This window comes from Lampetra fluviatilis, unplaced genomic scaffold (genome assembly GCF_964198595.1).
Source record: "Lampetra fluviatilis unplaced genomic scaffold, kcLamFluv1.1 SCAFFOLD_1418, whole genome shotgun sequence".
Lineage (NCBI taxonomy): Eukaryota > Metazoa > Chordata > Hyperoartia > Petromyzontiformes > Petromyzontidae > Lampetra > Lampetra fluviatilis.
This window is the reverse complement of record NW_027621683.1, coordinates 1-17,152: the sequence shown is the minus strand read 5'-3', so window position 1 is coordinate 17,152 and position 17,152 is coordinate 1. Positions and strand designations below refer to the sequence as shown.

General features: G+C 56.5%; 1 protein-coding gene across 1 annotated transcript; it reads right to left on the bottom strand.

Moving 5' to 3' along the window:
• Positions 1–50: 50 nt before the first annotated feature.
• LOC144955573 (glutathione S-transferase 3, mitochondrial-like) lies at positions 51–6,976 on the bottom strand (the record flags this gene model as incomplete). The annotated part of the gene is made up of 3 exons (XM_078885748.1): positions 6,605–6,976; positions 2,278–2,400; positions 51–374 (listed from the first exon to the last, which is right to left on the bottom strand). Coding segments are annotated over exons 1-3 (570 nt in total), but the record flags the coding sequence as incomplete, so codon positions are not given.
• Between the last annotated feature and the right edge of the window lie 10,176 nt (positions 6,977–17,152).

Genomic DNA, 17,152 nt, shown 5'->3' with positions numbered 1-17,152 from the left:
AGGTGAGTGAGTGGCTGGGTGAGTGAGTGAGTAGGTGAGTGAATGGGTGAGTGGGTGAGTGAGTAGGTGAGGTGAGTGAGTGAGTAGGTGAATGAGTAGGTGAGTGAGTGGCTGGGTGAGTGAATGGGTGAGTAGGTAGGTGAGTAGGTGAGTGAGTGGCTGGGTGAGTGAGTAGGTGAGTGAATGGGTGAGTGGGTGAGTGAGTAGGTGAGTGAGTGAGTAGGTGAATGAGTAGGTGAGTGAGTGGCTGGGTGAGTGAATGGGTGAGTAGGTAGGTGAGTAGGTGAGTGGTTGAGTTGACCTCCGCTCGAGTATCCGTGTGCGTAGCTGAACCGGCTGGTGACCCAGATGAATCCACACGCAGCGGAGATCAACTGGGCAGAGGCACGAGAGACACACAAAGAGAAAGCTCCCCGTGTAGCCTCAACAAACCACCCACTCACCTCAGCACCCACTCACTCACTCACCCACTCACTTACTCACTCACCTCACCCTCACCACCCACTCACTCACTCACCTCACCTCACCCACCCACTCACTCACTCACCTACTCAGTCACCTACTCACTCACCCACTCACCCACTCACCCACCCACCCACTCACTCACCCACACACTCATCCACCCACCCACTCACCCACCCACCCACCCACTCACCCACTCACCCACCCACCCACTCACTCACTCACCCACCCACTCACTCACTCACCCACCCACTCACTCACCCACCCACTCACTCACCCACCCACCCACCCACGCACCCACCCACCCACCCAACCACTCACCCACCCACTCACCCACCCACCCACCCACTCACCCACTCACCCACCCACCCACTCACCCACCCACCCACCCACCCACCCACTCACTCACTCACTCACCCACCCACCCACCCACCCACTCACCCACCCACTCACCCACCCACCCACCCACCCACTCACCCACCCACCCACCCACTCACTCACCCACCCACCCCTCACCCACCCACTCACTCACCCACCCACCCACCCACTCACTCACTCACCCACCCACCCACGCACCCACCCACTCACCCACCCACTCACCCACTCACCCACTCACCCACCCACTCACCCACCCACCCACCCACTCACCCACTCACCCACCCACCCACTCACCCACCCACCCACCCACCCACCCACCCACTCACCCACTCACCCACCCACCCACCCACTCACTCACTCACCCACTCACTCACCCACCCACCCACTCACTCACCTCACCACCCACCCACCCACTTACTCACTCACCCACTCACTCACCCACCCACCCACTCACTCACCTCACCACCCACCCACTCACTTACCCACTCACCCACTCACTCACCCACCCACCCACTCACTCACCCACTCACTCACCCACTCACCCACCCACTCACTCACCCACCCACCCCACTCACTCACCCACCCACCCACCCACCCACCCACCCACTCACCCACCCACTCACTCACTCACCCACTCACTCACCTCACCACCCACTCACCCACCCACTCACCCACTCACTCACCTCACCACCCACTCACTCACCTCACCACCCACTCACTCACCTCACCACCCACTCACCCACTCACTCACCCACGCACCCACCCACCCACCCACTCACCCACCCACCCACCCACTCACCCACCCACTCACCCACTCACCCACCCACTCACCCACTCACCCACCCACCCACTCACTCACCCACCCACTCACCACTCACCCACTCACCCACTCACCCACCCACTCACCCACCCACCCACCCACTCACCCACCCACCCACTCACCCACCCACCCACCCACTCACCCACTCACCCACCCACCCACCCACCACTCACCCACCAACCCACTCACCCACCCACCCACCCACTCACCCACTCACCCACTCACCCACCCACTCACCACCCACCCACCCACTCACCCACCCACCCACCCACTCACCCACCCCTCACTCACCCACCCACTCACCCACCCACCCACTCACCCACTCACTCACTCACTCACCCACTCACTCACCCACCCACCCACTCACTCACCCACCCCTCACTCACCCACCCACTCACCCACCCACCCCTCACTCACCCACTCACCCACCCACTCACCCACTCACCCACTCACCCACCCACTCACTCACCCACTCACTCACCCACTCACCCACTCACCCACCCACTCACCACCCACCACCCACCCACTCACTCACTCACCCACTCACCCACCCACTCACTCACTCACTCACCCACTCACCCACCCCACCCACTCACTCACCCACCCCTCACCCTCACCGGGTGAGTGAATCCCACCACTAGCAGGAGACCCAGCCACACGGGGTAGCCCTCCAGCGTGTTCTGGTGAGCTCTCTGCACGCAGTTGAAGATGGCAGAGTCCTTCGAGTAGAGATCCGGATACTGGCGAGACACAGATCATCATCATCAGCATCAACATCAACATCATCATCGAGCAGCATCATCAGCAGGAACATAATCATCATCATCAACATAATCATCAGCAGCAACATCATCAGCAGCATCATCATCATCAGCAGCAGCATCATCATCATCAGCAACATCATCAGCATCATCAACATAATCATCATCAGCAACATAATCATCATCATCAACATAATCATCATCAGCAACATCATCAGCAGCATCATCATCATCAGCAGCAGCAGCAGCATCATCATCAGCATCATCAACATAATCGTCATCAGCAACATCATCATCATCAGCAACATCATCAGCAGCATCATCAGCAACATCATCATCAGCAGCAACATCATCATCAGCAGCATCAGCAAGAACATCATCAGCAACATCATCATCAGCAACATCATCAGCAGCAGCATCAGCAACATCATCAGCAGGAACATCATCAGCAACATCATCATCATCAGCAGCAGCATCAGCAACATCATCATCAGCAGCAGCATCATCATCAGCAACATCATCATCAGCACCATCATCAACGTCATCATCATCATCAGCAGCATCATCAGCAACATCATCATCATCAGCAACAGCAGCAGCATCAGCAACATCATCATCAGCACCATCATCAACATCATCAGCAACATCATCAGCATCATCATCAGCAACAGCAGCAACATCAGCAACATCATCAGCATCATCATCAACATTATCAGCAGCATCATCATTATAATCACGGCTGCCGTGTCATCTCATCTCACGCTCAGATCTCACGCGTGAGATCCGTGCAACTCGCTGTGTGTGTAGAGGGGAGTCGATTTTCCCTCAGGACTCACGTCCCCAATGCGTGAGAATCTCACCTGAGAATCGTGAAAATCTCACGTGAGAATCGCGGGAAACTGGCCGTGTCATCTTATCTCACTGCCTGAACGCGTGAGATCCGTGAAACTCGCTGTGTGTGTAGAGGGGAGTCGATTTCCCCTCAAGACTTACACCCCCAATGCGTGAGAATCTCACGTGAGAATCGTGAGAAGCGCGGGAAACTGGCCGTGTCATCTTATCTCACTGCCTGAACGCGTGGGATCCGTGAAACTCGCTGTGTGTGTAGAGGGGAGTCGATTTTCCCTCAGGACTCACGTCCCCGATGCGTGAGAATCTCACCTGAGAATCGTGAAAATCTCACGTGAGAATCGCGGGAAACTGGCCGTGTCATCTTATCTCACTGCCTGAACGCGTGGGATCCGTGAAACTCGCTGTGTGTGTAGAGGGGAGTCGATTTCCCCTCAAGACTTACACCCCCAATGCGTGAGAATCTCACGTGAGAATCGTGAGAAGCGCGGGAAACTGGCCGTGTCATCTTATCTCACTGCCTGAACGCGTGGGATCCGTGAAACTCGCTGTGTGTGTAGAGGGGAGTCGATTTTCCCTCAGGACTCACGTCCCCGATGCGTGAGAATCTCACCTGAGAATCGTGAAAATCTCACGTGAGAATCGCGGGAAACTGGCCGTGTCATCTTATCTCACTGCCTGAACGCGTGGGATCCGTGAAACTCGCTGTGTGTGTAGAGGGGAGTCGATTTCCCCTCAAGACTTACACCCCCAATGCGTGAGACTCTCACCTGAGAATCGTGAAAATCTCACGTGAGAATCGCGGGAAACTGGCCGTGTCATCTTATCTCACTGCCTGAACGCGTGAGATCCGTGAAACTCGCTGTGTGTGTAGAGGGGAGTCGATTTCCCCTCAAGACTTACACCCCCAATGCGTGAGAATCTCACGTGAGAATCGTGAGAAGCGCGGGAAACTGGCCGTGTCATCTTATCTCACTGCCTGAACGCGTGGGATCCGTGAAACTCGCTGTGTGTGTAGAGGGGAGTCGATTTTCCCTCAGGACTCACGTCCCCGATGCGTGAGAATCTCACCTGAGAATCGTGAAAATCTCACGTGAGAATCGCGGGAAACTGGCCGTGTCATCTTATCTCACTGCCTGAACGCGTGAGATCCGTGAAACTCGCTGTGTGTGTAGAGGGGAGTCGATTTCCCCTCAAGACTTACACCCCCAATGCGTGAGAATCTCACGTGAGAATCGTGAGACGCGCGGGAAACTGGCCGTGTCATCTTATCTCACTGCCTGAACGCGTGGGATCCGTGAAACTCGCTGTGTGTGTAGAGGGGAGTCGATTTCCCCTCAGGACTGACGTCGCCAATGCGTGAGATTCTCACGTGAGAATCGTGAGAAGCTCACGTGAGAATCGCGGGAAACTGGCCGTGTCATCTTATCTCACTGCCTGAACGCGTGGGATCCGTGAAACTCGCTGTGTGTGTAGAGCGGAGTCGATTTTCCCTCAAGACTCACGCCCCCAATGCGTGAGAATCTCACGTGAGAATCGTGAGAAGCGCGGGAAACGGGCCATGTCATCTTATCTCACTGTCTGAACTCCGTGAGATCCGTGCAACTCGCTGTGTGTAGAGGGGAGTCGATTTCCCCTCAAGACTCACACCCCCAATGCGTGAGACTCTCACGTGAGAATTGTGAGAAGCGCGGGCAACGGGCCGTGTCATCTTATCTCACTGCCTGAACGCGTGTGATCCGTGCAACTCGTTGTGTGTGTAGAGCGGAGTCGATTTCCCCTCAGGACTCACGTCCCCAAAGCGTGAGAATCGTGAGAATCTCACGTGAAAAGCGCGGGAAAGTGGCCGTGCTATGTTATCTCACTGTCTGAACGCGTGAGATCCGTGCAACTCGCTGTGTGTGTAGAGGGGAGTCGATTTCCCCTCAGGACTCACGCCTCGAATGCGTGAGACTCTCACGTGAGAATCGTGAGACTCTCACGTGAGAATCGTGAGAATCTCACGTGAGAATCGTGAGAATCTCACGTGAGAATCGCGGGAAACTGGCCGCGTCATCTCATCTCACGGCCTGAGAGTGAGTGTAGTGTGTGTGATAGAGTGTAGTGAGTGTAGTGAGTGAGGAGACTGAGTGACTGAGTGAGTGAGTGACTGACTGAGTCAGTGTGTGAGTGAGTGACTGAGTGTGTGACTGAGCGATAGTGTAGTGATAGACTGAGTGAGTGACTGAGTAAGTGACTGAGTGAGTGACTGACTGACTGAGTGACTGAGTGAGTGACTGAGTGAGTGACTGAGTGTGTGTGTGATAGACTGAGTGAGTGAGTGATAGACTGAGTGAGTGACTGAGTGATTGACTGAGTGACTGAGTAAGTGAGTGAGTGATAGACTGAGTGAGTGACTGAGTGATTGACTGAGTGACTGAGTAAGTGACTGAGTGAGTGACTGAGTGAGTGACTGAGTGAGTGAGTGATAGACTGAGTGAGTGACTGAGTGATTGACTGAGTGACTGAGTAAGTGACTGAGTAAGTGACTGAGTGAGTGACTGAGTAAGTGACTGAGTAAGTGACTGAGTAAGTGACTGAGTGAGTGACTGACTGAGTGACTGAGTGATTGACTGAGTGATTGACTGAGTGTGTGTGTGATAGACTGAGTGAGTGAGTGACTGAGTGAGTGACTGAGTGAGTGACTGAGTGAGTGACTGAGTGTGTGAGTGAGTGACTGAGTGATTGAATGAGTGTGTGTGTGATAGACTGAGTGAGTGAGTGAGTGACTGAGTGAGTGACTGAGTAAGTGACTGAGTAAGTGACTGAGTGAGTGACTGAGTAAGTGACTGAGTGAGTGACTGAGTAAGTGACTGAGTGATTGACTGAGTGATTGACTGAGTGTGTGTGTGATAGACTGAGTGAGTGAGTGACTGAGTGAGTGACTGAGTGAGTGACTGAGTGAGTGACTGAGTGAGTGAGTGATAGACTGAGAGAGAGAGAGAGAGACTGAGTGAGTGACTGAGTGAGTGACTGAGTGAGTGATTGAGTGATTGAATGAGTGTGTGTGTGATAGACTGAGTGAGTGAGTGACTGAGTGAGTGACTGAGTAAGTGACTGAGTAAGTGACTGAGTGAGTGACTGAGTAAGTGACTGAGTAAGTGACTGAGTGACTGACTGAGTGACTGAGTAAGTGACTGAGTGATTGACTGAGTGATTGACTGAGTGTGTGTGTGATAGACTGAGTGAGTGACTGAGTGAGTGACTGAGTGAGTGACTGAGTGATTGACTGAATGACTGAGTGAGTGACTGAGTGAGTGACTGAGTGAGTGACTGAGTGAGTGACTGTCCCCACCTTGACACCGTATTTCTTCCTGGCCACCATCACGTTGCGAGCGAGTACCATGAGCATGGCCCAGCTGTAGACCACCACGACGACCACGTAGCCAAACTCGGCCTGGACGGACAACGACGCCATCTCCACGGAGGAGGAGATGGAGCAGAAGAAAGCGCAACAACCACAACAACCACAGCAACAACCACCACAACAACTGCAACCACTACAACCACAGCAACAACCACCACAATAACCACCACAAACAACCACAACAACTGCAACCACTACAACCACAGCAACAACCACCACAATAACCACCACAAACAACCACAACAACTGCAACCACTACAACCACCACAATAACCACCACAAACAACCACTACAACCACAACAACTACAACCACCACAAACACAACCACTACAACCACAACAACTACAACCACTACAACCACAACCACTACAACCACAACCACAACAACCACCACAACTACAACCACCACAACAACTACAACCACCACAACAACCACCACAACGCAGCAGCAGCAGCGAATGGAGTTTGGACCGTGACCTCAACTCAACTCGAAGACGCAATGGGGGGTGGGGGGGGACTCTTCCGGAAGATGTCTTCCGGAAGATGGGTGGATGAGTTACCCGCCACCAACAAAACGGGCGGTAGAGATCTACCGGATCTGCGTCTCAATGTTAATCGATGGGAGCTCCATCTTCCGGAAGATGTCTTCCGGAAGATGTCTTCCGGAAGATGGATGGGACCCCCTCCCAACAAAACAGGCGGTAGAGATCTACCGGATCTGCATCTTAATGTTAATCGATGGGAGCTCCATCTTCCGGAAGATGTCTTCCGGAAGATGGATGAGACCCACTCGGGTCTCAACAAAACGGGCGGTAGACATCTACCGAATCCGCGTCTCAATGTTAATCGATGGGAGCTCCATCTTCCGGAAGATGTCTTCCGGAAGATGGATGAGACCCACTCGGGTCTCAACCAAACGGGCGGTAGAGATCTACCGGATCTGCATCTTAATGTTAATCGATGGGAGCTCCATCTTCCGGAAGATGTCTTCCGGAAGATGGGTGGATGACTTACCCGCCACCAATAAAACGGGCGGTAGAGATCTACCGGATCTGCATCTTAATGTTAATCGATGGGAGCTCCATCTTCCGGAAGATGTCTTCCGGAAGATGGGTGGATGACTTACCCGCCACCAATAAAACGGGCGGTAGACATCTACCGAATCCGCGTCTCAATGTTAATCAATGGGAGCTCCATCTTCCGGAAGACATCTTCCAGAAGATTGATGAGACCCAACCGCCTTCAACAAAACAGGCGGTAGACATCTACCGAATCCGCGTCTCAATGTTAATCGATGGGAGCTCCATCTTCCGGAAGATGTCTTCCGGAAGATGGATGGGACCCCCTCCCAACAAAACAGGCGGTAGAGATCTACCAGATCTGCATCTTAATGTTAATCAATGGGAGCTCCATCTTCCGGAAGACATCTTCCGGAAGATGGATGAGACCCAACCGCCTTCAACAAAACGGGCGGTAGACATCTACCGAATCCGCGTCTCAATGTTAATCGATGGGAGCTCCATCTTCCGGAAGTTGTCTTCCGGAAGATGTCTTCCGGAAGATGGATGGGACCACCTCCCAACAAAACGGGCGGTAGACATCTACCAGATCTGCATCTTAATGTTAATCAATGGGAGCTCCATCTTCCGGAAGATGTCTTCCGGAAGATGGATGAGACCCAACCGCCTTCAACAAAACAGGCGGTAGAGATCTACCGGATCTGCGTCTCAATGTTAATCGATGGGAGCTCCATCTTCCGGAAGATTTTTCGATGTAAAGCTTCTCTCGTGACTGCAGGGATTCATCTTCTTGGTTCTTTCGGTAAATTCATCACGTAGAAGGGAAATAATAAAAAAATAAAAATAAAACCTAATAAAATAATAAAAATAAAACCTAATAAAATAATAAAAATAAAACCTAATAAAATAATAAAAATAAAACTATAAAATAATAAAAATAAAACGAAATTAAATTTCGATGTAAAGCTTCTCTCGTGACTGCAGGGATTCATCTTCTTGGTTCTTTCGGTAAAGTCACGTAGAAGGGAAGTAATAAAATAATAAAAATAAAACATTATAAAATCAAATAATTCTCACGACGTTTCGGCTACAACGCAAGCGGCCGTCTTCAGGTGAAGAATGAGACACTGCCGAGCTAGGAGCTTATATTTAAGCTGAATTGGAGATGGAAGAAGGAGAGAGCCTTAACAAAAGAATGTCCTTCTACGTACTATAAACATGCCCTCCCTTTGGTCCTGCTACCACCCCCCTCCCTTTGGTCCTGCTGATCCTGCATAATGCACGGGCATAATATGACTTTGAAACCCCCCCGCCCACCTCCTACGCATTTCCCATGAATATGCCAAATTCCTCTTGATATGCACATTCTTTTCGTGAAGGCTCTCTCCTTCTTCCACCTGCAACTCAGCTTAAATATAAGCTCCTAGCTCGGCAGTGTCTCATTCTTCACCTGAAGACGGCCGCTTGCGTTGTAGCCGAAACGTCGTGAGAATTATTTGATTTTATGAAGTTTTATTTTTATTATTTTATTACTTCCGGACGATGTCTTCCGGAAGATGGGTGGATGACTTACCCGCCACCAACAAAACGGGCGGTAGAGATCTACCAGATCTGCGTCTTAATGTTAATCGATGGGAGCTCCATCTTCCGGAAGATGTCTTCCGGAAGATGGGTGGATGACTTACCCGCCACCAACAAAACGGGCGGTAGAGATCTTCGTCTTAATGTTAATCGATGAGGGCTCCATCTTCCGGAAGATGTCTTCCAGAAGATTGATGAGACCCAACCGCCTTCAACAAAACGGGCGGTAGACATCTACCGAATCCGCGTCTCAATGTTAATCGATGGGAGCTCCATCTTCCGGAAGATGTCTTCCGGAAGATGGGTGGATGACTTACCCGCCACCAACAAAACAGGCGGTAGAGATCTACCAGATCTGCGTCTTAATGTTAATCGATGGGAGCTCCATCTTCCGGAAGATGTCTTCCGGAAGATGGATGAGACCCACTCGGGTCTCAACAAAACGGGCGGTAGACATCTACCAGATCTGCATCTTAATGTTCATCGATGGGAGCTCCATCTTCCGGAAGATGTCTTCCGGAAGATGGATGAGACCCACTCGGGTCTCAACAAAACGGGCGGTAGAGATCTACCAGATCTGCATCTTAATGTTAATCGATGGGAGCTCCATCTTCCGGAAGATGTCTTCCGGAAGATGGGTGGATGACTTACCCGCCACCAACAAAACGGGCGGTAGAGATCTTCGTCTTAATGTTAATCGATGAGGGCTCCATCTTCCGGAAGATGTCTTCCAGAAGATTGATGAGACCCAACCGCCTTCAACAAAACGGGCGGTAGACATCTACCGAATCCGCGTCTCAATGTTAATCGATGGGAGCTCCATCTTCCGGAAGATGTCTTCCGGAAGATGGGTGGATGACTTACCCGCCACCAACAAAACAGGCGGTAGAGATCTACCAGATCTGCGTCTTAATGTTAATCGATGGGAGCTCCATCTTCCGGAAGACGCATTTCTCAATAAAACGGACAGAAGACGTCTACCAGAACCACTCTCAACGTTACCCAATGGGAGCTCCATCTTCCGGAAGACGCAGTTACCCACAACACCATCACCACCATCACCATCACCACCATCATCACCATCACCACCATCATCATCATCACCACTATCACCACCATCACCACCACCACCAGCGCCACTATCATCACCACCATCACCATCAACACCAACAACCGCCATTCGCCACTAAGTGGCGGTGACGTCACCACGACGCTTGTGCCAGGCCATGTGCACCTTGAGGCCACGTGAAGTGTCGAACGCCCGCTGGCAGGAGGTCACGGGGCAGACCCAGCAGGTGCCACGAGTCGACTGACCGAGATGACCGAGATGACTGGCTGATGCACCACCTGTGCCCCCTACTGTGCCAACTCGCTGCGCTTTAGCCACCCGGCGCTCCGCTCGTTGTTGTGAGCGTCGCTCCTCCGCCCTCCGTTGTTGTTGGAGGGCGACTGCCTCCAACTGCCCAGTAGCGTCCTTCACGAGCCTCCTCCACTGAGGCCGATCTTGACACCGCTGGTACCAGTCATCGGCAAGTCCACTCAGCTCCACGTCCTCCTGTACCACATCACTCCATCTCTTCTCTAGCCCGTGCCGCGCCCGTTTAGCCCCCTTGATCCGGCCGAACAAAAGCTGTTTGGGCATGCGGTGGCTGGGCATGCGGGCTACATGACCCAGCCAACGCAGCCTTGCCTGCCGGAGGAGCTCACCGATGGGACTGTCCAGATCTTTCGAGGATTTTTGAGCTCCTCACACAATCCAGCCTGCTGGTTAAACCCAGGATGGATCGTAGGCAGGCCAGCCTAAATGTTTCCAACAGGCGAAGATGCTCCACTAGGGGGGTCCACGTTTCGCAAGCGTAGAGAAGGGAGGGAATGACCGTGGCCGAGAAGACCTGAAGCTTCGTGCGGAGCGACAGACCAGGTAGCTTCCACACAGCAGCGTTACGCAACCGATGAAAAGATATTGCCGCTCGACTGATTCGGAGTGAGACCTCTGCTGATAAACTGGAGCCGGTCATGAGCACACTGCCCAGGTATGGAAACTCTCCACTCTCTCCACAACTGCCCCATCACCGATTGGGAGTTGTGGGGGTGGAGTGTCTGATGGTACAAAATACCCAGGCAGACACCCACCCAGACACATAGAGACACCCACAGAGAGACACACCGACACCCACAGAGACCTACAGACACCCACACAGACACGCACAAACACAGACATAGACACCCACAGAGACACCCACAGAGACACCCACACAGACAACAACCGCCATTTGCCACTAAGTGGCGGTGACTTCACGACGCTTGTGCCAGGCCATGTGCCGAGAAGACCTGAAGCTTCGTGCGGAGCGACAGACCAGGCAGCTTCCACACAGCAGCGTTACGCAACCGATGAAAAGATATTGCCGCTCGACTGATTCGGAGTGAGACCTCTGCTGTCAAACCGGAGCCGGTCATGAGCACGCTGCCCAGGTATGGAAACTCTCCACAACTGCCCCATCAGTGGTGATGGTAGTGATGATGGTGGTGGTGATGGGAGGGGATGGTAGTGGTGATGATGGTGGTGATGGTGATAGTGATGATGGTGATAGTGATGATAGTGGTGATAGTGGTGATGATGGTGATGGTGGTGATGATGGTGGTGATGATGGTAGTGATGATGGTGGTGATGATGGTAGTGGTGATGATAGTAGTGGTGATGGTGATGATAGTGGTGATAGTGGTGATAGTGGTGATGATGGTGATGGTGGTGATGATGGTGGTGATGATGGTAGTGATGATGGTGGTGATGATGGTAGTGGTGATGATAGTAGTGGTGATGATGGTGATGATAGTGGTGATTGATGATGGTGGTGGTGGTGATGATGATGGTGATGATGATAGTGGTGATGATGGTGGTGGTGATGATGGTAATGTTAGTAGTGATGTTAGTGGTGATGGTGATAATGGTGATGGTGGTGATGATGGTAGTGGTGATGTAGGTGGCGTAGACGTCAATGATGTCAACAAAAGGAAGCAGGCTCGTCGTGTTTAAAAAATCCATTTATTATCAGAGCCGGACTCTACCTGATCACCATCATCACCATCAGGATCAACATCACCGCCACCATCATCATCATCATCGCCAAGATCACCACCATCATCACCATCAGGATCAACATCACCGCCACCATCATCATCACCGCCACCACCATCATCATCGCCGCCTCCAAGATCACCACCATCATCGATGTACCATCACCACCATCATGTCGTTGTCCGGCTACAGCTCTTCACTACAAAACCGAATGAATGAACGCACGCACAGAGAGTTGAGGGGCAGGGAGAGTGGGGGGAGTGGGGAGAGAGTGGGGGGAGAGTGGGGGGGAGATTCGGGAGAGAGAGGGGGGAGAGTGGGAGTGGGGGGGGAGAGTGGGGGGAGAGTGGGGGGGAGAGTCGGGAGAGAGAGGGGGGAGAGTGGGAGTGGGGGGGGGAGAGTGGGGGGAGAGTGGGGGGGAGAGTGGGGGGAGAGTGGGGGGAGAGTGGGGGGAGAGTGGGGGGAGAGTGGGGGGAGAGTGGGGGGAGAGAGGGGGGAGAGTGGGAGTGGGGGGGAAAGAGTGGGGGGAGAGTGGGGGGGAGAGTGGGGGGAGAGTGGGGGGAGAGTGGGGGGAGAGAGGGGGGAGAGTGGGAGTGGGGGGGAAAGAGTGGGGGGAGAGTGGGGGGGAGAGTGGGGGGGAGAGTGGGGGGAGAGTGGGGGGAGAGTGGGGGGAGAGTGGGGGGAGAGTGGGGGGAGAGTGGGGGGAGAGTGGGGGGAGAGTGGGAGGGAGAGTGGGGGGAGAGTGGGGGGAGAGTGGGGGGAGAGTGGGAGGGAGAGTGGGGGGAGAGTGGGGGGAGAGTGGGAGGGAGAGTGGGGGGAGAGTGGAGGGAGAGTGGGGGGAGAGTGGGAGGGAGAGTGGGGGGAGAGTGGGGGGAGAGTGGGGAGAGAGTGGGAGGGAGAGTGGGGGGAGAGTGGGGGGAGAGTGGGGGGAGAGTGGGGGGAGAGTTGGGGGGAGAGTGGGGGGAGAGTGGGGGGAGAGTGGGGGGAGAGTGGGGGAGAGTGGGAGGGAGAGTGGGGGGAGAGTGGGGGGGGAGAGTGGGGGGGAGAGTGGGGGGGAGAGTGGGGGGGAGAGTGGGAGGGAGAGTGGGGGGGGAGTGGGAGGGAGAGTGGGGGGGAGAGTGGGGGGGAGAGTGGGAGGGAGAGTGGGGGGAGAGTGGGGGGAGAGTGGGAGGGAGAGTGGGAGGGAGAGTCGGGAGAGAGAGGGGGGGAGAGTGGGGGGAGAGTGGGGGGAGAGTGGGGGAGAGTGGGGGGAGAGTGGGAGGGAGAGTGGGGGGAGAGTGGGAGGGAGAGTGGAGGGAGAGTGGGAGGGAGAGTGGGAGGGAGAGTGGGGGGAGAGTGGGGGGGAGAGTGGGGGGGAGAGTGGAGGGAGAGTGGGAGGGAGAGTGGGGGGAGAGTGGGAGGGAGAGTGGGGGGAGAGTGGGAGGGAGAGTGGGAGGGAGAGTGGGGGGAGAGTGGGGGGAGAGTGGGGGGAGAGTGGGGGAGAGTGGGAGGGAGAGTGGGGGGAGAGTGGAGGGAGAGTGGGGGGAGAGTGGGAGGGAGAGTGGGGGGAGAGTGGAGGGAGAGTGGGGGGGAGAGTGGAGGGAGAGTGGGGGGAGAGTGGGAGGGAGAGTGGGGGGGAGAGTGGAGGGAGAGTGGGGGGAGAGTGGAGGGAGAGTGGGGGGAGAGTGGGGGGAGAGTGGGGGGAGAGTGGGGGGAGAGTGGGGGGAGAGTGGGAGGGAGAGTGGGGGGAGTGGGGGGAGAGTGGGGGGAGAGTGGGAGGGAGAGTGGGGGGAGAGTGGGAGGGAGAGTGGGGGGAGAGTGGAGGGAGAGTGGGGAGAGAGTGGGAGGGAGAGTGGGGGAGAGTGGAAGGGAGAGTGGAGGGAGAGTGGGGGGAGAGTGGAGGGAGAGTGGGAGGGAGAGTGGGGGGAGAGTGGGAGGGAGAGTGGGAGGGAGAGTGGAGGGAGAGTAAGAGGGAGAGTGGGGAGAGAGTGGGGGGAGAGTGGGGGGAGAGTGGGGGGAGAGTGGGAGGGAGAGTGGGGGGAGAGTGGGAGGGAGAGTGGGGGGAGAGTGGGGGGAGAGTGGGGGGAAAGTGGGGGGAGAGTGGGGGGAGAGTGGGAGGGAGAGTGGGGGGAGTGGGGGGAGAGTGGGGGGAGAGTGGGGGGAGAGTGGGGGGAGAGTGGGAGGGAGAGTGGGGGGAGAGTGGGGGGAGAGTGGGAGGGAGAGTGGGGGGAGAGTGGGAGGGAGAGTGGGGGGGAGAGTGGGAGGGAGAGTGGGGGGAGAGTGGGAGGGGAGAGTGGGGGGAGAGTGGGGGGGAGAGTGGGAGGGAGAGTGGGGGGAGGGAGAGTGGGGGGGAGAGTGGGGGGGAGAGTGGGGGGGAGAGTGGGGGGAGAGTGGGAGGGAGAGTGGGGGGAGAGTGGGAGGGAGAGTGGGGGGAGAGTGGGAGGGAGAGTGGGAGGGAGAGTGGAGGGAGAGTGGGGGGAGAGTGGGAGGGAGAGTGGGGGGGAGAGTGGGAGGGAGAGTGGGGGGGAGAGTGGAGGGAGAGTGGGGGGAGAGTGGAGGGAGAGTGGGGGGAGAGTGGGGGGGAGAGTGGGAGGGAGAGTGGGGGGAGAGTGGGGAGAGAGTGGGGGGAGAGTGGGAGGGAGAGTGGGGGGGAGAGAGGGGGGAGAGTGGAGGGAGAGTGGGGGGAGAGTGGGGGGGAGAGTGGGGGGGAGAGTGGGAGGGAGAGTGGGGGGGGAGAGTGGGGGGGAGAGTGGGAGGGAGAGTGGGGGGAGAGTGGGAGGGAGAGTGGGGGGGAGAGTGGGAGGGAGAGTGGGGGGAGGGAGAGTGGGGGGGAGAGTGGGGGGGAGAGTGGGGGGGGAGAGTGGGGGAGAGAGTAGGGGGGAGAGTGGGGGGGAGAGTGGGAGGGAGAGTGGGAGGGAGAGTGGGAGGGAGAGTGGGGGGAGAGTGGAGGGAGAGTGGGAGGGAGAGTGGGAGGGAGAGTGGTGGGGAGAGTGGGGGGGAGAGTGGGGGGGAGAGTGGGAGGGAGAGTGGGAGGGAGAGTGGGAGGAGAGTGGGAGGGAGAGTGGGGGGAGAGTGGGAGGGAGAGTGGGGGGGGAGAGTGGGAGGGAGAGTGGGGGGAGGGAGAGTGGGGGGGAGAGTGGGGGGGAGAGTGGGGGGGAGAGTGGGGGAGAGAGTAGGGGGGAGAGTGGGGGGAGGAGAGTGGGAGGGAGAGTGGGAGGGAGAGTGGGGGGAGAGTGGAGGGAGAGTGGGAGGGAGAGTGGGAGGGAGAGTGGGAGGGAGAGTGGTGGGGAGAGTGGGGGGGAGAGTGGGGGGGAGAGTGGGAGGGAGAGTGGGAGGGAGAGTGGGAGGGAGAGTGGGAGGGTGAGTGGAGGGAGAGTGGGGGGAGAGTGGAGGGAGAGTGGGAGGGAGAGTGGGAGGGAGAGTGGGAGGGAGAGTGGTGGGGAGAGTGGTGGGGAGAGTGGGGGGGAGAGTGGGGGGAGAGTGGGAGGGAGAGTGGGAGGGAGAGTGGGAGGGAGAGTGGGGGGAGAGTGGGGGGGAGAGTGGGAGGGAGAGTGGGAGGAGGGAGAGTGGGGGAGAGTGGGATGGAGAGTGGGGGGAGAGTGGGGGGGAGAGTGGGGGGGGGAGAGTGGGGGGAGAGTGGGGGGGAGAGTGGGGGGGAGAGTGGGGGGGAGAGTGGAAGGGAGAGTGGGGGGAGGGAGAGTGGGGGGGAGAGTGGGGGGGAGAGTGGGGGGAGAGTGGGAGGGAGAGTGGGGGGAGGGAGAGAGTGGAGGGAGAGTGGTGGGGAGAGCGGCGGGAGAGTGGGGGGAGAGTGGGAAGGAGAGTGGTGGGGAGAGTGGGAGGGAGAGTGGGAGGGAGAGTGGGGGGGAGGGAGAGAGTGGAGGGAGAGTGGTGGGGAGAGCGGCGGGAGAGTGGGGGGAGAGTGGGAAGGAGAGTGGAGGGAGAGTGGTGGGGAGAGTGGAGGGAGAGTGGGAGGAGGGAGAGAGTGGAGGGAGAGTGGGAGGGAGAGTGGGGGGAGAGTGGGAGGGAGAGTGGGAGGGAGAGTGGGAGGAGGGAGAGAGTGGAGGGAGAGTGGTGGGGAGAGTGGGAGGGAGAGTGGGAGGGAGAGTGGTGGGGAGAGTGGGAGGGAGAGTGGTGGGGAGAGTGGGGGGAGGGAGAGAGTGGAGGGAGAGTGGTGGGGAGAGTGGGAGGGAGAGTGGGGGGAGAGTGGGAGGGAGAGTGGGAGGGAGAGTGGGAGGGAGAGTGGGAGGAGGGAGAGAGTGGAGGGAGAGTGGTGGGGAGAGTGGGAGGGAGAGTGGGGGGAGGGAGAGAGTGGAGGGAGAGTGGTGGGGAGAGCGGCGGGGCGTGTGGGGTGTAGAGAGAGGGTCAGGATCTAAACGCGGAAAGTAAAACTCAAAGAAGAAACGCACGTGACACGCAGTCGCCACTCATCATCATCACCGAAGTAACCACCATCATCACCACCACCATCACCACCATCACCACCATCACCACCATCACCACCATCCTATCCTCTAACCCCCCCCCCCACCCCCCATCAGCCACCTATCAGTTTGCCGCTAAACACGGCAAACCACAAACCCACACCCCACCCCCCCACCCCCACCCACACTGAAACCCATCAAAAACCCACCCACACTAACCCATCAAAATCCACCCTATAACCCATCCAAAATCCACCCACTAACCCATCCAAATCCACCCACTAACCCATCAAAATCCACCCACTAACCCATCCAAACCCACCCACTAACCCATCCAAATCCACCCACTAACCCATCCAAATCCACCCACACTAACCCATCCAAATCCACCCACTAACC